The 18,479-nt window shown below is 42.3% G+C and overlaps 2 protein-coding genes across 4 annotated transcripts; one reads left to right on the top strand and one right to left on the bottom strand.

Annotated features, from left to right (window-relative positions):
* Nucleotides 1–1,216: 1,216 nt before the first annotated feature.
* On the top strand, nt 1,217–10,112 carry abhd17aa (abhydrolase domain containing 17A, depalmitoylase a). 2 transcript variants are annotated; one of them, XM_030075237.1, is made up of 6 exons: nt 1,217–1,407; nt 2,222–2,302; nt 2,435–2,871; nt 3,148–3,342; nt 5,645–5,824; nt 6,078–10,112. In XM_030075237.1, exons 3-6 carry the CDS (start codon nt 2,438–2,440, stop codon nt 6,301–6,303), a joined length of 1,035 nt encoding a protein of 344 aa, XP_029931097.1. In that variant the 5' UTR covers nt 1,217–1,407; nt 2,222–2,302; nt 2,435–2,437; the 3' UTR covers nt 6,304–10,112. The 2 variants fall into 2 exon arrangements, with proteins under 2 accessions (XP_029931097.1, XP_029931098.1); XM_030075238.1 differs by having other exon boundaries at nt 2,432–2,871.
* Nucleotides 9,715–18,124, bottom strand: LOC115375712 (GRAM domain-containing protein 2B-like). 2 transcript variants are annotated; one of them, XM_030075239.1, is made up of 13 exons: nt 17,913–18,124; nt 16,671–16,814; nt 16,273–16,330; nt 15,990–16,062; nt 15,613–15,716; nt 14,811–14,900; nt 14,387–14,458; nt 14,246–14,290; nt 14,029–14,122; nt 13,471–13,527; nt 13,258–13,357; nt 11,572–11,682; nt 9,715–11,085 (listed from the first exon to the last, which is right to left on the bottom strand). In XM_030075239.1, exons 1-13 carry the CDS (start codon nt 17,951–17,953, stop codon nt 11,070–11,072), a joined length of 1,005 nt encoding a protein of 334 aa, XP_029931099.1. In that variant the 5' UTR covers nt 17,954–18,124; the 3' UTR covers nt 9,715–11,069. The 2 variants fall into 2 exon arrangements, with proteins under 2 accessions (XP_029931099.1, XP_029931100.1); XM_030075240.1 differs by having other exon boundaries at nt 16,671–16,811.
* Nucleotides 18,125–18,479: the final 355 nt, after the last annotated feature.

The following is an 18,479-nucleotide window of genomic DNA, read 5'->3' as shown; positions in this document are numbered from 1 at the left end:
TCATCTATTGCCCGAGCCCGGAGGAGCCCTCGCTAATGCAGCATCGCGTTTGGTGGCTGTTATAAAATTGCGCACATGCCATATATACCTGTTCAGCAGCCCTCCTACCCCCCGTCTCCCTCACACACATCCATCTCTCAGTCTCGCCCGTCTCCCACCATTTGGCCCACTCACCGTGCCAGATGGCCAGGTAGGAAGGCTGTGGCAGGTGCCAATTGCCAATTCGCCCTCTCCGGTCGCTCTTCGTCCTCTCTGTGGAGAAAAGGGTGATGCACACCACGGTTCTCGGTACCCAAAGCCTCTCTTAAATAACAGCAGCTCCTCAGCCGCACCTCACCTGTCTCTTCCCTCAACGATTTCTGCGCGTCGCCGTAGCATCACCGTTTCCCGAGCGCGTCCAAAACGCCCATCAACTACAAAAGGCTTTTTCCCCCGGAGTGAAAAGGCGCTAAGCGTGGCTGTCTATGCAATGAAATAGGTAAATAGCACCCCACTGGATTTTTTTTCTCTCTCTCTACAATCCAGATATTACGTTTTCCTCTCGGTTTTTGCCTTGCTCAGATCCTAGCCTAATCACAAATCATGCAATTTCCCATTGACTGTATTAAAGTGTTCCGTCACCGGCCAGTTTTCTGCACTTGCTCAACCACTAAGCTATAAAGCTCTAAAAATCAGCTGCCAGAATACTCCCTTTTTTTAATTTACAGTGGCGAGGTGAAATGTCCAACGCAGAGCAGACATAGTGACAGCGGGGGCCCATAATTCACACATCCAGAAACACAGTCCTGCAGTGGATCAATGATGAATGGAGGACCTCTCTCTCTCTCTCTCTCTCTCTCTCTCTCTCTCTCTCTCTCTCACACACACACACACACACACACACACACACACACACACACACACACACACACACACACACACACACACACACACACACAGGCAAACCGCAAACAAGCACGCATACACGCATTCACACGTGTGTAAACTCATAATGATATAAAAATGTGCTCGCTCTTATTCTGTGAAGTTGTGATATAGGGAGTTAATTCAAAAAATAAATTTATTTTACACAATGAGAAAAAAAATAATACATGGCTACATGGTTATGATAGTCTAGGTAATGGTACTGCAGGACAGGAACATTTCATCAGCTGAAGTTTAGTAAAACGCATTGATTTCACCAGCGGATAGCGAGTAAGCCCTGTCTTCGTCACTTCCGGATTTACTCGGACAGTGGGAGAAAAAAAGCTAGTTGCCATGAATTTTAGTTAGCTAGCCACCGACAGCTGTCACTACACTTTGGCTAAACCATCAATGTCAAGACACAAGAAGGATTTTCGAAGTCTTGTGCTGCTTTTTTGTACAAATAGGGGCACACCAGCTTCCCTGCTTATCCATTGTGAATTGGTAAGTAGCTAGCTGTATAGCTAGCGTGCTAGCTGGCTAGCCGCCGCTAGCTAGTTACCTTGCTAACGATAGCTGATGATATTTTGATATTGATATTTGAATTGTGATATTTTTAGGTAGCACAACGTGTTTGGTGGATATTAACGGCAGCGATCTGCCACTCGTGCCTCCCCTCAGTTGTGTTTTACCATTTAAAGTTCATGGTAACAATAATAGGTAGGCAGCATTAAAGGTTAACGTCGATATTAACCAGCTACAAGCATTAGCGTAACAGTCTTCCTCGCAGTGTTTGTGTGAGTGTAGGGGCTTCATACACAGTCACCCATGGCCATCATCATACTAGTGAATCACCAATGCGGGGCTGAGATTTTACACTCCATAGTGGCTGAGGTTACAACTTTTGTAGTAATTTGAGCAAGTTTATGGGAGCTGTAAATTCATTACAAGGATAACCAATTATACAGCTGTCACTCAACTCCATTCTACTGTGAGGTCAGTGTCTCTGAATAGCTTTTGAATCTTCTCGTCCCCACAAATCCGGTGTTAGTTTAATATTTTCATTTGGCCCAGTGTTTTTAGACCTAGAAATGGTCAGTGTTTAGGTTTTCAAATCCACGTATCATTCTTCACAAAACAACAACAACATGTCAGGGTTTTTAATCACTACCTGTCATCTGTTCTGCTGAATATCTGTATAGTTACATAAAAACTGTAGATCAACTGAGTGGCCGTGTTGCCTGACTGAATATAGTGATGTATGTTTTGTCAATATGAGTCATTTTGAAGATGTCATGTAATGCCTTTATTTTTGAGGTCCATCTGAGTGACTAGACCAGGGAACGTTGGCACCATTGTGTGCCAGGCCATTTCAAGACCCAGGGAATCCAGAATTCAGGTACAAAGTTATTTGTACACAGTTATATTTATCATAGTAATTCTGCCTACTACTTTTTACTGCCAACATTCTGTTATTTTACTGTTCTTCTCCATTGCAGTTTCTTTATTTCTCATGTTCTCTCCCTAGCAGACGATGAACGGTCTGTCCATCCGAGAGCTATGCTGCCTGTTCTGCTGCCCCCCATGCCCCAGCCGCATTGCAGCCAAACTGGCTTTCCTGCCTCCAGAGCCCACCTATGCCCTTTTGCCTGATCCAGACCCAGGCTCTGGAGCCGGAGCCGCCACTGGATCCAGCACTGCAGCTACTCTGCCATCTCTTGGAGCCCCAGGACTGCGCTCCCGGCTGAGTGGAGGCAGTGGAGGAGACAGAGGAGGTGGAGGCTGTGGTAGCGGGGGTGGAGGGGGAGGGGGAAGTGGCGGCGAGGGCAGGTGGAAGCTGCATCTGACAGAGAGAGCAGAGTTCCAGTATTCCCAGAGAGAGCTGGACGTGACAGATGTGTTCCTGACCAGGTCAAGCCGGGGGAACAGGGTTGGATGCATGTACATTCGCTGTGCCCCCAATGCCAGGTAAGTCATACAACACTCCCCAAAGACCTTGAGATAGAACCTGTCTTCCTAGCCCTAGATAGATCCCTTTCTATCTGTGTTTTACTTGTGGTTTAAATAGCAGAGTTTATGTTGTTTTTTTTAGAATCATGGGCAGATGCTCCATGCTTTGCTTCATGTTGGGTGCTCCATGCTCCATGTTTTACCATCTTGAATATACTTGTGTAGGTGTTTCATGTTCTGCCTCAACCCCCTTATTTCCCATCTTACCTCCTTTTCCTCTGGTGTATTTCTCAGGTTTACAGTGTTGTTTTCCCATGGTAATGCCGTAGACCTGGGCCAGATGAGTAGCTTCTACATTGGCTTGGGCACACGCATCAACTGCAACATCTTCTCCTACGATTACTCAGGCTATGGTGTTAGCACTGGCAAGCCCTCCGAGAAGAACCTTTATGCAGATATTGATGCTGCATGGCACGCCCTGCGCTCGCGGTAATGGATAAAGAGGAAAAAAAATACACATGATAGATAGATAGATAGATAGATAGATAGATATCCATGCATGAAAAGCTAAAACTGAATAGCCACCAATTTCCAGATGCTGGTAAATTGTAAGATAACCCACCACACTGGTTGGTTATGATAGTAATATGTAATTCACTCAGTTTTATACAGCTTTTGGTCTTGCCTGTTCTCAAACTTGGTCCCTGCTGACCAGGGCACAGTCTCTCTGACTGTTAGCTGATCAAAGCAAAACAATGGCTCTGTATCAAACTGGCTGTTGATTGGCTGCCTCATGCTGGCTCTGCACAAAGCAGCAGTGTCTAAAAATCTTCAAACCTTTTCTCCTGTTTCCCTGCTGCCAGGATGGTTAACGAGCCTCATGTTATTAGAAACTTTACTTTCCCAGGAGGTGACACAGCAGGTGTGAGGCCGCTAAAAGGAAAGAAATGAAGTCTAAAACAACAAACATTGCAGTATAAGAGAGGAAACAAGTTTTTACTCAAAACTATAAATGTAGTCACAGTGTACTTTACTGTAGTACACAAAATACCATTCAAAATCAGTATGTGACATCCAGTAATTATATGACAAAAAAAAGTATACTGCCAATGAAAAATAGGGACACTTGGCATTAATTGGTAATATCATTTAGATTACCAGCCCTTAGCAGGTGAGCCAGGAAGTCAGTTTCAGACATCGCAGTGGTCCTCAGTTGCTCTCTCTCTCATACTGTATCAGTATGAAAACTGAGATGCATGTTACCTTATCTTTGACTGACAAAATTACTGAACTTTGCATATAGGTACTGGCAACAGTCCAAATGACTTTTGATTGTCAGTTAATATTAAAAAAAATGTTGAAACAAAAGAGTTCTTAGTAGTAGCCTTGGGTTTTGGACCCTTCTGTATTTGTACTCTGCATCAGCTGTTTCTGACTATACAGGTTATGCTGCACTACAGCAATTCTTGAATGGTTACTTTTAGGCTGTTCAGGTTTTTGTCTACTGCCAGAAAGTACATAGAAGATGTCATGTTTGGTCTTTCATCTAATATGTCAACATTGTATTATGTAACTGTCCTGTAAATACACTATATGGACAAAAATATTGAGGCACACCCCTTAATCATTGAAATCAGGTGTTTCATTCAGTCCCATTGCCACAGGTATATAAAATCAAGCACCTATCCATGCAGTCTGCCTTTATAAACATTTGTGAAAGAGTGGCTCGTTATAAAGAGCACTGAACTCATGTGGTAGTGTAATAGTAATATAATAGGATGCCACTATTGTCAGTTTGTGAAATTTCTTCCCTCCTAGATATTCTGCCATCAGCTGTGGATGGTGGAAGTGGTATTATTGCATAGAGGAAGTGTTTAGGAACCACAACAACTCAGCCACCATGTGGCAGACCACATAAAGTAACAGTGGGGTCGCTGAGTACTGAGGCACATAGTGTGTAAAAGTGGCTAACGCTCTGCTGCCTCAATAACTGCAGAGCTCCAAACCTCTAGAGCACGCTGCCACTGGACTCTGGAGTGGTGGAAACCTGTTCTGTAGAGTGATGAATCACGCTTCTCTATGTGGCAGTCTGATGGCCGAGTCTGGGTTTGGTGTATGTCAGGAGGACCTTACCTGCCTGACTGCACTGTGCCAACTGTAAAGTTTGGAGGAAGAATAACGCTATGAGCTTGTTTTTCTACGGTTGGCCTAGGCATCTAAGTTCTACTGAGGGGAAATCTTAATGCGCCAGCTTACCAAGACTTTTTGGACATTTCTCTGCTTGGAGTTTGGAGAAGGGCCTTTTCTTTTAGAGCATGACTGTGCCCCAGTGCACAAAGCAAAGTCCATAAAGGCATGGTTGGGTGAGTTTGATGTGGAAGAACTTGACTGGCCCACACAGAGCCCTGAGCTCAACCCCATCCAACATCTTTGGGATGAGCTAGAACAGAGATTGTGAGCCAGGTCCTCTCGTCCAACATCAGTGTCTGACCTCACAAATGATCTTCTGGGTGAACGGGCAAAAATTCCCACAGACACACAAAATCTTGTAGAAAGCCTCCCCAGAAGAGTGAAAGTTGTTAGAGCTGCAAAGGGGGGACCAACTCCATATTAATGCCTATGGATTAGAATGAGATGTCATAAAAGCTCCTGTAGGTGATGTGTAGGTGGCCCGATAGTTTGTCCATATAGCGTATGTCAGCACCAGTCAACAAAATCAGATTACTTTTGCACGTTTTGTTCTTCAAATAAAAGCAGTTATTTTTCTGATGTAATGAAATGTATGTCTCAGGTATGGAATCAGCCCTGAGAACATCATCCTGTACGGGCAGAGTATTGGCACTGTGCCCACGGTAGACCTTGCATCCCGGTTTGAGTGTGCTGCTGTGGTCCTCCACTCCCCTCTCACCTCTGGCATGAGGGTGGCGTTCCCTGACACAAAGAAGACATACTGTTTCGATGCTTTCCCAAAGTGAGTCTCCTTCACAGGACAAGGCACATCATGCATGTATACATCACACACCTGTGTCTTTACTACAACCAAAATGTGTCCATTTTGGTTGTAGTACTGATCTGCTGCAGTATCAGTATGTCTAAATCAATCATTTATTTTTTGTCATTATTGGTCAGCACTGATGGATGGATCGATCCCAGTTTCTAAGAAAACCTTGCACTCTGCAGTATAGTTAGTGAATTAACTGTGTTTCCATCCTGTTTTGTTCCAGCATAGAGAAAGTGTCCAAGATCCCGTCCCCGGTGCTGATCATCCATGGTACGGAGGATGAAGTGATCGACTTCTCTCATGGCCTAGCCCTGTTCGAGCGCTGTCCCAAGGCTGTGGAGCCCCTCTGGGTGGAGGGAGCTGGCCACAATGACATCGAGCTCTACAGCCAGTACCTGGAGAGGCTACGGCGCTTCATCAACCAGGACCTGGCTGCACAGCACACCTGAAACCAACAGCTTATCTGTGTTTGTATAAATGGAAGTGTGTGTGTGTGTGTGTGTGTGTGTGTGTGTGAGGGAGAGAATTTGACTGAGTGAGTGAGAGAAAGCGGATGTAATCATGTTTGCAAATTGTGTCATTTTTAAAACAGTGCTGTGTCTTTTGGACAGCACACATTTGTGTTACTTTTCAGCACATCGTAAGTTAATTTGTTGTATTAAAATGTATTGTCATCAGCGTGTTGTGTTGAAAGCTAAAACAAATGATACTGTCTCAAAAAGATACAGATGCGTTTTAACAATGGCATCATTTTTAGAGTGGTGTGTTAGAGAATGTGTGCAATTATGGATGTACGTGTTGAGTGTATATTCATATCTCCATGGACCTGTGACACCTGAGTAAAGGGTGTGCATGTTTGTGAGTGTGTGTGCGTGCGTGTGTGCGTGCGTGCGTGCGTGCGTGTGTGTGTGTGTGTGTGTGTGTGTGTGACAGGTCAGCAGACAATTGAAGGACCTCCTGATAAAGACATTTATCAGACCTTGGACGACTGCATGTGGAGGAGGCATATGGAGACTTATCAAACCTAAAAAATTGGTGTTTATGCACGGGTGCGTGTGTATGTATGAAGAATACCTCCACAGCTTGACCAGTTTTCTCTCCAGAGGACATTAGGATTGGTCAAGTGTGTGCCCCCCACTCCCTGTTTACCTGATAATAATGGACATCCATCTGACTGCCAGGGCATTTCCTATGTTGTTGTCCACCTAACACTAACTTACTCTCTGTTTGTGTGGTTTGGGGGCCCATTTCCTTTCCTTTGCTGTCAGCTCAAGTGAAAGTTAAAGTGGAAATACAGTGACTAGTCTGGAAAGCCAGCATAGCTTGTATGGCTGTTATGTCTCATATTTTCCTCTCCCCTGTTTTCTGTCTTCACTCTTTGAAAAGATCACAGAATGTCCAACTTCCTCTTTATTTCCTTAGGTCTGTACTGTAGCTTTATCCTTTTATTGTTCACAAAATTGAAGAGGCAAGTTACCGTGAATGATTTTGGTTCCGCTGTGTTGCTTTTCCCCATCTACCCTTTCATTTTTTTCTGAACAACAAAGAGCTGGCGGAAATGTTAGGATTGAAATGGAAGCAGGCCTTTGAGAGCCATACTGAGGATATCTCTGCTTTTGTGGCTATTTCTGTGGCATTATTGAAAAAAAGTTAATGAATTGTGGGTTTAACCTGGGTAATAGGGAAGATGATTTCACTTGTAAATTTCTAAGGTCATAGCTATGTGGTTGGGTTTACACGGAAGGCTATAGTTCCTCAGTGTTTACTGAAGTAAAAAGTTTGGACCGACTGCACTGGCTCGGTAGCAGCAGGAATATATGAGAATACGTAATCTGATTTTTAATTTGAATCAAGTGTAATAGTTGAGAAGATCTTCGAATATTGTGTAATCTCTTCTGGACGTATATGGAGCTAACTGCTCCAGTTGTTTTTTTTTTTTGTTTTTTTTTAGGATATAGAAGGTAAACTTTAGCACCTGTCAAGGTGGCTAGTCAGTTGATTGATGAAGCTTTTATCTGATACTTGTTTTTTTTTTTCCTTTGTTTTCATTTGATCAGGATCCATGTGTTCAGAGTAATCATCTCTTGCTTCATCAGAAGGTCTCCTGTGTAATGCTGATGAAGAGGTTGACTTTTAGTCTTACAGAACAATTTGTTTTCCTTTTTAAACAAGTCTTGTTGAAGTAGCACTCATCACAAGGGTAATGCAAGCTCTTGTTCACACTCGCCCTCAGCACATCCTCTTAAAGGCTTTTGTGTTAAGGTAATAATTTGGAACGTGTGTACTGTAATGTAGGGCCATGGATACAGTTTGTTTCAGAACCATGTGAGTTCCATGCTAGGGGTTTTTGACAAACTGTGTGTTTTAGATACTCTGGTCTGATAGGGTCCCAGGACACCACATCATGGCTGCTAGGTATGTTAAACATCTGTGGCCCTAAGGTGCAGGAGCTCTTTTATGGGTGGCAGCACGCTTCATGCCTGACCCAAGCCATATTTGAGCCTCTCACTGTTGGTGTGGTGCAGGTTCCACCACACACAATTTTTGCACATCATCTCACACACACACACACACACACACACACACACACACATAAACATATTAACACTACACATGAACACATACATACATGCATATAGTACATGTACTGTAGTTTACAGTATATTGACACATTTATATATATATATACTTATATATATATATATATATTCAGATCAAGCATGACAAAAGCAGGTCTTAAGTTCAGCACTATTGTACAAAGCATCCAAAGTGTATTAAGGGTATACAATGTAAGTTTGTGTGTCTGCTCTAGAGTTATTGACTGTTTTCAACAGGCCAGCATAAAGGATACTAGCATCCCATTTTGAAAAACTATAAACAGGCCCTTTGTGTAGACCTGAAAGCAAAACAGATGAACTGGTGTCATGGTAGAAAGCTAATACCACCTTTCCATGCAATGGGGTAACACTGTGCCATATTGCTCACTCTTGTTCCATTTGTTCAGATCTACACAGCGTGCCCTGTGTGTAGGAGACCCATCAGTTTCAGTGATAGTGGCTGCATATTATTAAAGGGAACTTGTACTGAACTAGCACTGATCTGGACACTCCGTTTTGTGAGTACAAATGGGTCTTAATATGTGGTGAAAAGGTCACCAAAACGCAATCGCTGCCCGTCGTCATTTTGAACAGGGAATCTTTCCATTCTCATCCTGTGCTTTGTGTCTCTGATACGTAGATCATGGAAATGCCTACTGAGCCAGGGATCTGAGCTGTCAAAACTGTCTGGAGAGAGGGATCCTCTCTCTCCTCATGTAGAAGTAGGCCTCAGTTTTTCCTGGATAGGTCATATTATCAGGGAAACCACTGGATTCAACTGTCTTGGGGTCTGGTTTTAAAGAAGCAGGGTGGGAATTTGCAGTTTTATTGATGCACCACTACGATTTAAGTATCTTCTGGCCCTGAATGTTAATTAACAGGGGTGGGGGTTCGGCAGTGAAAACTGTATGCATGTCCATTGTGTTTGCTGAGCAAGTGATGGGGTGGGAATTTAGCTCTATTAGTATGTATACAGTCTGAGGGAAAAGCTGAACTCATGGCATTGGAACATTGAAGCGCTTTTTAAAAACAGGATGTTTATTTGAATTTGTTTTTTTATTACTGATACTAACTGATGTATTGTCATGAGTTTTGTGCTAGAGTTTGAGTGGGGCAATTGTGGGTGGGGGGCTAGACATGAGTGGGTTGTTTATATGGTTACTGTACTTACCTATTCTATTCTTTGTTTGTATTATGATTTGTAATTTTATGTTGCTGTTTTTTGAACTGAGAATATGATGTAATGAAATTAATTCATGGGACTGAATCTTGACCTTTTTATTGACAACAGAAAATAATAAAAGATCACTTATGTACAAAATTGTCAAACTGACATGTTGAATTAACACACAATTCAGCGACTTAACACAGTTACATTTCCATTTTTGGACAGTGCATGACTTAATAAGATTGTGCATAAGATCTAAAAATAATAACCAGGAAGTTTTTAGTATACTTGAATCACACAGTGACATATGCTGTTTTTGGATGAGTCTGATGAGTGATTCAGTTTGCCAGTAACAGGTTTTGTAGTAGAAGCGTATCCGATGTCCGTCCTTCTGTGAGAGTTGGAATAAAAGCCCTTTTCATGACAAAATTTCAAAACAAACAAATAAGAATTCTCAAGTAGTAGCATATTCCATTATTACATTTAACTCAGAAAAAAAAAAAAAAAAAAAAAAAAAACAATGCCAGAATTTTTTTTGATACCTGTATTTTGAGTTAAGTATAATTCCTGAATTTACTGAATGGAATATGAATCATGTCCTGTCTTTGGTGCCTGTGTGTAGCCTCTGCATTGAAATTTTACAATGTACCAAAGGAATTTAAGGGGAGAGACACCCCCCTGCTGGCGTGTTGATGTTACTGACAGTCATTCTTCAAGGATGCAGTGATAAAAAGATACTAGATTCCAACTATTAAATGACTGATTGTGAAGCCTGAATTTTATAATTCATTTTGGAGAAAAAATTACATTAAATATAAGAAAAGTGATTCTTTCGTCTTCTTGCCAACTTCAGCTCCTTTGTGTTTCCATAGTTGGAAATTGTGGTGCTGTCCCAAGAAAATCGATTGTAAAATAGAGCTGATCATAGCCAAGACTCAAAGCAGCTTTTGCTGGACAATCTCCGCTGGACAGTAAATATACATGACTGCAGCAAGTGTCGGTATGGCTCATCACAGGAAAGCCTTATGTCCATTTCAGGAGGTTCTGAGAAACATTTCCCTAATTCATAATCACCCACAAAATTTATTTTCAAGTAGTACACCACACATGGGAAGCGCTGAACCTCCCAAAAGCACCTTAGTGCACTTTTATGCCATTACTAACCTGCAGCCTTAGTAGGACATGGCACTAAAACTAAAAATGGGTTTGATCTCAGGTGTAGTCACTTATAAAAATGTATGTAATTGTGATATTTTAAGCTCCTTTAGGTAAGAGCATTCATTGTAAGGCACAAAAGGCATGTTATGTGTAAATGGATGAAACACTTCAGGCTAAGGTGCTTTTGAGAGGCTTGTCCGGCTCCAGCCTCAGAGATCAATGTACAACAGGATGTAATAGAGTGGTGCATTGCATGGCTTTATAGGGATTTGTCTCACTCTCCAGCCACTGGCTATGTTTCTTGGTACCTGCAAAAGAGGAAGAAACGGTATGAGGAGAGGAGCACACTACTTAACTCATGAAATATGCTAAAGGCATTGTCACAGATGAAAGTATCCATACATTTTTAAACTAAAATAAGGACGCATATGAGTGGGTATGGCATCCCTCTACTCGTGGAAAAAACATCACACACTTTAATGCAAACTGGGGATACGAGCTCCCTTGTTCATTTTAGACACACATACTTCTCAGTGGGTGTGTTGTTATGTGGTGAGGTGGAATGACTAATTTTAACTAACGATATAATCTTTGGTCACCAGTGCTCCCGTGAACCAGAAGAACTGCTCTGATCGTGGTCGCTCGAAAATAATGGCTTTGGAAGTTGCCATAACCGGTTTGAGCCACCTCCTTTTGTTTCAGTAATCTCTAACTGACGCGAATTTTTTCATTTGGCAATTGATTGTGCGTGTGTTTGTGTTTGTGTGTGTGTGTGTATGGGTGGGTGTACTTACTCTGTTTGGTGGAAGGTTAACTCAGTCAGGGCTCCTAAAGAATTAAGCTGCTCCTCTAGTGCTATGATCCTTAACCCGATGTACCCAGATGCCAACAGGAGCAACACCAATCTACCCACACACACACACACACACACACACACACACACACACACACACACACACACACACACACACACACACACAGAGTCAATAACTTCCTGGATGCCTTAGCAATGATTTTTACCTTCAGTACACTTTCATTTTCTGAGAAGTGAATCAAAAGCCTAGCTGACGGGTTTGTACATACCAAGGGTTCAGTAACTCAGGATATCAGCAGGATATCAGTAAACTGCATCTGTCTGGAGCCCAAGTTTGAACATAGTGTACCTGCGCTGTGATAACGCATTAATACCAATATGACTGTGTCTTCAGGACTGGTTGTTTTTCTTCCTCGAGGAGCTCCCGGCCAATACAGAAAGACAATGTGCCAAATTGGTCCACCAGCCGAAGGTTCACAGATACAGATGCAGGTTACTGATACTGTCCATGCATTTGTCACATCTTGCCTGGCGCTTGCTCGTGGGGGAGAAATGGGATGAGGCAAAATCTGTCTCTGTAAAGCACATTTTGTTATGATATGACGCCATACAAATTAAATTGAATTGATCTGATTTGATTACTGTAATGTTCTGTATTCAGTTCAGGTCAGTCTGCCTCTAGTACCAAAGGTCCTCAGCTGCCAGAATCCTGAGCAGATTGAGGAAGTTTGACCAGATTACACCTGTCCTGGCTTCAAATTCATGCCAGGGGATATTTTAAGGTCCTTTTACTGACATATAAGATTGCATATGGGCTTCGGCACCTGTCTTGCACTCTCAAGGTGCTGCTCTATTAGTTATTCCAAGAGTTAAAAAGAAGCCAGCTGGCCACTGAGCCTTTTCCTACTCCTCTCCTGTCCTCTGGAAGGTTCTTCCTACAGAAATCATGTGAGGCAAGCTCTTGATACCTTTAAAACCAAACTTAACATTTGTTTTCTTATACTTATGGAAAATATAATTTCTATTTGACCATTAACAGAGGCTCAGTCGTTGCCTGTAGGCACTCTCATCTTTGTTGAGTTTCTGATTTGAGTTTCAAAGTCTGAGACTGAACCTCCCTTTGGACCAAGCTTAGAAAAATGTGCCTCTTTAGCTTCGTTCAGTTCCTGGATGTCAGCTGGATCATGTAGCAGCTATTTGATCCTACAGATATCCAACAACTGAGCGATGAGGGCTTAATATTGCTGTTCGACATAACTTCAAACCGCACACAAATGCATGAAAAAGTCTGACTCTAGGTTCGTAAAATTACCCTGAACTATCAGTGAACTATCTCTTTCACTGAATGATGACTAATGAAAAAATCAGCTTATTAGAAATTCCTCATGAAATTCTGTTTGGCTTTGAGCGTCCCCTGAAACTGTTTGGCGCCCCCCTTGGTGAGGCCGGCCTCCCACTTTGAAAACTTCTGCTATAGGATGTATTTGTGTTCCCCCCCGAGAATGTTCACTTATTTTACAGCCTAATGTTAAACCACCAGGAAACATCTTTCAAACTTTCTGCATTAAGAGGTTTACATAGCAATTTTGGAAAAACTGAACACCTGTGTACTGAGCAATGGAGGGATGGAGGAAGAGATTGATTTGAGGACACAGGAAAAACTCACAATATCACGTAGATGTAGAACAGAGCACCCAGATTGCTAATTTCTCTCAGGAATAACAGCGGTGCCACCCACTCAGTGATGCTCCATGTTCGCGGTACACCTGATGGCAAGAAAAACATAGGTTCTTGTTATTCCAGCTATAATGCTTTTTCCCTCTGTGCTTTATGGATAGCTGTTATGTGTGTGTGTGTTTCTGTGCGTGATCACACACACCTGTGTCTTCCTCATCTGCCACGCTGGCTTCAGGCGTGTAACTGGATCTTTGAGGGCCTGAAAAGGCACCAACACATGCTACATTCACTGCTATTACAAACCTAAATTACATGCATAGCACAATCCCCTTAATATTATTCTCCTGGTGGTAAGGGTCATAGAAACAATAAAACAGAAATATTGTAGGCATTAGAGTTTGATCAATATATTTGATAGTGATGCCAGCATTTATTTTTAACTGAAGCTGCTGATATTTTGGGCCAATAATACAATTTTTAAATTTGAAAATAACCATGCAATAAAATAAATGAGGGTAAATGACCAATGAACAAAGAGAATACTGGAAATGCAATAAAAATGCATTAAAAAACCTAAAATATGTAATGTAAAAAAATGCACACGATAGCCTATGGATATATTGGTAAACCTATGCTTATCCCAGTAGTCATGTGGTGAATTCCCTCTGAGTACCAAACAGCACAAGATTAACCAGTGATGCTGACACCGTTTTACACTTTACGTCTTTCTTTCATCTTTCCCTTGTGGAACTCCTCTTACCTTCATCGGACAGGTGGGGAAAGCCGTTGTCCAGCCCAATGCTGTTGTGTCTGCTGTGATCTACACTGTCGTCCATACTGGAATAGCTGGACAACTGGAGGCAAGTAAAGACAGGTTAATGCAGGGATAAATGTTTTCTCAGTCATTAAAAAGGTAAAAGATCACTGCAATTCCTCCAGATATTGTTCTACTGACGGTCGACTGGCAGTGAACGTACCATATCCTCGTCTTCATGGGCACTGCTGTTGGCACTCTCCCCTTGCTTCAGAAATAATACAGAAACATGATTTGTCCGTTGAAAATGAGCTTTGTTAAGAAATGATGCCCGCACATGCACACAGACTTGTTCAACACCTACCTGAACTTGCAAGCAGACAGAGTGTAGGAGACTGTAACACAGCTCCCGGTTCCTCAGTGACACAAATGAGTGCTGAAGGAGAGAGACAGGACAGAGGAGGGTGCAGTTGTAAGTAAATAAAAAAAGTAGAGAAGATTGAATTTGGTTGAATTCAAGGTGCACCATCCAAGAGTGCCAACGTCGATATAAGTGAGGACCGCTCAGGCTCAAATGGCAAAAAAACTGTGGAAAAAGCACTTGATTTATCAGTGAGTCAGGCTGATATTGAGAGCAATGTACACTCAAATTACATGCTTATTCCATTTTTTATTTTGTTAGCTGAATCTAAGGGTCCTCACTTAAATTCACCCCCTGCAATTTTGCATAGTGCACTTTAATCTGCTATTCGAAAGACTCCTCAGCATGGTGCAGAAGACAGTTTTACCTTCTCTCCATCAGCAGTGTGAATGGACAACATGGACAAGGCCGTCTTCTGTTTCTTCACCTCTCTCACGCTGGATACAGGGATCACCACCTGCAATGTGTTGAAAAGGAGACTCTACTCTCTTCGCAGCAACTTCACTTTGCTGAAACATTCTCATTTGCAACAGCATGGACCAATCAGCCTCTAAAATTGGCCACTCTGGGGACCCGACCTAAAACATATGCAATCAAGGCTAAGAGGACCCAGTTAACCTTATTTTTATTCCGTATTCAGGATCCTGCTGTTCAAGGAATAATTTGCCCATATGCAATTGGACATTTGGAGCTGGAGGAAAAGGCTGCATGCTGATGGTGACAGCGGATTCCCAAGGTAGCTGTTAATGCTGACTGCTCCTTAACATCTGCTGAGGCTAAAAAGTGAAAATGCTACACCAAAGTGAACACATATTGATTTGGCCTGAAATGTGATTAGGATTGTCAGAAAAAATAACGGTCTGCATGACTGTCCAGGGAAATCAGTCAACTAATGTGGAGTCTTCCTCACTCCAGTGCAGGGGTTTTTAAATTTCATCTTCACTGAGAGACTCATCCAAAGTAATTTTGTCAAATAGATTCAAATAGTCAAATACATTAAAAGTGGTAAGATAGAAACATCAAATTAAAATCGTCTGCATTGATTTTTTTTTTGCATCGTAACAAATACTAGTGAATTAAACCACAATGAAATTAAACTATTCCCCTCACGGCCCTGTGGTGATCCCACTTTGAAAAACTATTGAACTGAGGGCATCTGGACACATCACCTTGGTGTCTTTGAGGAGCACCGAGGAGTAGAAACACACGTAGTTCTCCGACACAAAGAGTTTCCCATGGTACAGCACCTCCTTCTGCAGGGCACAGGTGAACGCTGGAATGGAAACACACAGTCTATAAAAAAAAAAGCCCTTGGTAGGAACATAAAGAGAGCATAGAAATACTTACTGAATCATTCACCAGCTCTTGTACTCATTCACTACACAGGCTACCACTTAAACAAACAAAGCACCAGGCAGTACTTAATCAGACATCAATAACCAACACAGATGTCAGGAACCCGCGGTAAAAGGGACACAATCTGACATAATTTCCATAATCAATATCGAGGAATAAGTAAGAGACTCTTGATTTAAATTCAACTCACTGTGCGTCAGGTTCTCCCCCTCAGGAATGTCTTGAAACAGTTTGTGGAAGGTTTTATTGTGCTTCAGAAAGCTCTGTGGGAAAAAAGACAATTAAGTGAAGTGTGGGTAAGAGGCACAATGTTGTGTTGCATCTGGGGATTTTCATGGAATAAAGAAGGGGGGAAAAAAGCATGAATTTTGCCGGTACAAAGTCAGAAAAAGGTATTCCATGGGGAGTGTCTTAGGGAACAGGAATGAGGTGGGGAATATGAAGCTGCGCCGGATGTCTTGAAGCGGACTTACACTTCGACTGATACGCCCGTCTGGTCTGTCGAGGTTCTCCTCTGCTATGATCTGGTCCCTGAAGACAGGAAGCGGTGGAAGGAACCAAGAAAGCACAAATAAGATAAGGCTGCTGTAAGGGCTAACAACCGGCACTGATTTTTCCCCCCATTCATATTTTTAGTATTTCATTCAAACAGTAGAAAAGTAGCAAGGGAGACAGAGTTTATGGGATGAGGCACAGGGGAGTTTGCTCATGTGGGATTTCATCTTAGGGCAAGCGAGGGGAGGAGGACGTACTCCTCCAGAGGCTGGGGATTTAATCATTCAGCTATCTCTTGGTATGCTGTTGAATTTCCAAAGCATTGGCAACCCAGTTTTCCCTTGTTACAGTGTTACAGTGTGTTGGCAGAGTCTACCTGAAGGAGATGCTCCCAGCGAGGCTGTGGCTCAGATCCTGAATCTCCAGCTGGGTGTCGTCCAGACTCTGGCTTCCTCTGGACCTCTTAGTTATCCTGCTGCCTCTCCGACAGCCAAGGAGTCCCACCCCTTCCAGAGAGCTGCTACAACACGGACCAGACCAGGAGAAAACTGTCAGATTGATTAACACTGATGATTAGGACTTTAATCTTATGAATGCAACGGGCTGACGGATCCAGAACAATCTTTAATCAAGCAATAAAATCACGCAGAGATACAAATATGTAATTAGATATCTCGCTGGTGTGAAAATTAAACATCAGTATTGCCTGGCCTCACTGGGGGAAAAAAACTGCTAGAAATTTCATTATCCTTACTCTGATTGTTATCATCAGTTCAAGTAGATCCTGATTTTCAAGGAAGTACTTAAACATTTTAAATATTTTTCTTATCTGCAGCATCGGTAAAGTAATCAAAACTGTGGCGAACCAGGCAGGTATTTCACAAAGCAGGGTTTGACAGTTACTTTAAAACGTGTTATTAAATATCTTCTGAAATGTAATTTACTGTCAGCAATTGACATGCACAGCAGATCCATGTTTCAAAACCTAACATTAAAGTTTTGTTTTTCAGAATCAAATCACTGTAATTAGGATACAGCATTAACTTTTTCACAGTTATCTTGGTAAGTCTCTAATCCTGCTCTCTGAAATGCCTCTCTGTGGTTCTAAGGTTGGTGGCTGAAGTGAAAGTAGATCAAACGGCAACATGCTGCTCTTGTTGATTATAATAAAGTCACTTTGAATACTTCTTTTAATCAGTGTGCGGGTAAATGTCAAACCAAATCCCATTCATAGTCCCTTTTTACTGCTGGACAAACTGACTTTCTCCCACAGAACCTGAATGCTTTCATGTTCTGTACTTTCTTCTTTTGCTTACACTGTCAGTGTGTTACACCTGTCATTAGTTTACAGTCCTTTGGCAGCAGCGGGACTCTCTAGAAAATGATTTCATTCTTCTGAACCTCCCAGCTCCGAGAACAACATTCTTGATCCTCTAGGAGTTTGGAAAATGTATTTGCATCGTTGATATTATTGTCCTATTTCAATAAGAATGCAATAAATTGTATCTCCAAGAATCTCCATGAATTCGGCAGAGAAACCTGGAAGAATCACAGCAGAAGAGAAAAACTAAAACATAATGACAGTAACAGGGATAAAAAAAAAAAAAGATATACTTACACAGAGCTATCCAGTGAGAATCTCCTGCTCTTGTAACTCATGGTGGAAAATACAAACTAGGTAATCACACACACAGACAGAATCACCCACACACCCCCATACATGCTGGGGGATATGCGCTCTGGAATAAGTTGTTTTCTTTGGTTCTTTCAGGGTTATAAATGCGATATTGGCCTCTTATTCATTCGGACAGGCTGGATCTTTATCACTGACTCCCCTACCTGAAAGTAACCCTGGAGCAACAAGAGGCTGACAGGGAACAAAAAGGGGAGGACAGCCTACTTTTCTTACCAGCCTATCGTCTTTAAGGACTGGTTTCCCACTGTCAGATGAACCAGCAGGTTTTCAGGGGCGGAGATTTCCACTCAAACTAAACCAATGAGGCACAGCTTGAGGGAGCTCAATGAAGGTGGCACCGGCACTGTAGCACAGCCTTGCTACTCAGGGCAGCCGTTGCTATGGTTGTTATGCACTCGTACACACACACACACACACACACACACACACACACACAGGTATGTAGAGACAGAGGTCATGTGCTTGCAGGTGAGCAGACTGTCTGTCATA

This window comes from Myripristis murdjan, chromosome 17 (genome assembly GCF_902150065.1).
Source record: "Myripristis murdjan chromosome 17, fMyrMur1.1, whole genome shotgun sequence".
In the NCBI taxonomy this organism is placed as follows: domain Eukaryota; kingdom Metazoa; phylum Chordata; class Actinopteri; order Holocentriformes; family Holocentridae; genus Myripristis; species Myripristis murdjan.
The sequence above is the reverse complement of the archived record's forward strand: the minus strand, read 5'-3'. Positions and strand labels throughout refer to the sequence as shown.

Bases quoted from the DNA above. Each gene is read 5' to 3' on its own strand.
- abhd17aa (XM_030075237.1), top strand. From the start codon at position 2,438: ATGAACGGTCTGTCCATCCGAGAGCTATGCTGCCTGTTCTGCTGCCCC. The intron at 3,343-5,644 runs GTAATGGATAAA...TGTATGTCTCAG, and splicing joins TGGCACGCCCTGCGCTCGCG to GTATGGAATCAGCCCTGAGA. The intron at 5,825-6,077 runs GTGAGTCTCCTT...GTTTTGTTCCAG, and splicing joins TGTTTCGATGCTTTCCCAAA to CATAGAGAAAGTGTCCAAGA.
- LOC115375712 (XM_030075239.1), bottom strand. From the start codon at position 17,953: ATGAGTTACAAGAGCAGGAGATTCTCACTGGATAGCTCTGT. The intron at 16,815-17,912 runs GTAAGTATATCT...TCCGTGTTGTAG, and splicing joins TTCTCACTGGATAGCTCTGT to CAGCTCTCTGGAAGGGGTGG. The intron at 14,123-14,245 runs GTACGTTCACTG...ACTTGCCTCCAG, and splicing joins CCCATGAAGACGAGGATATG to TTGTCCAGCTATTCCAGTAT.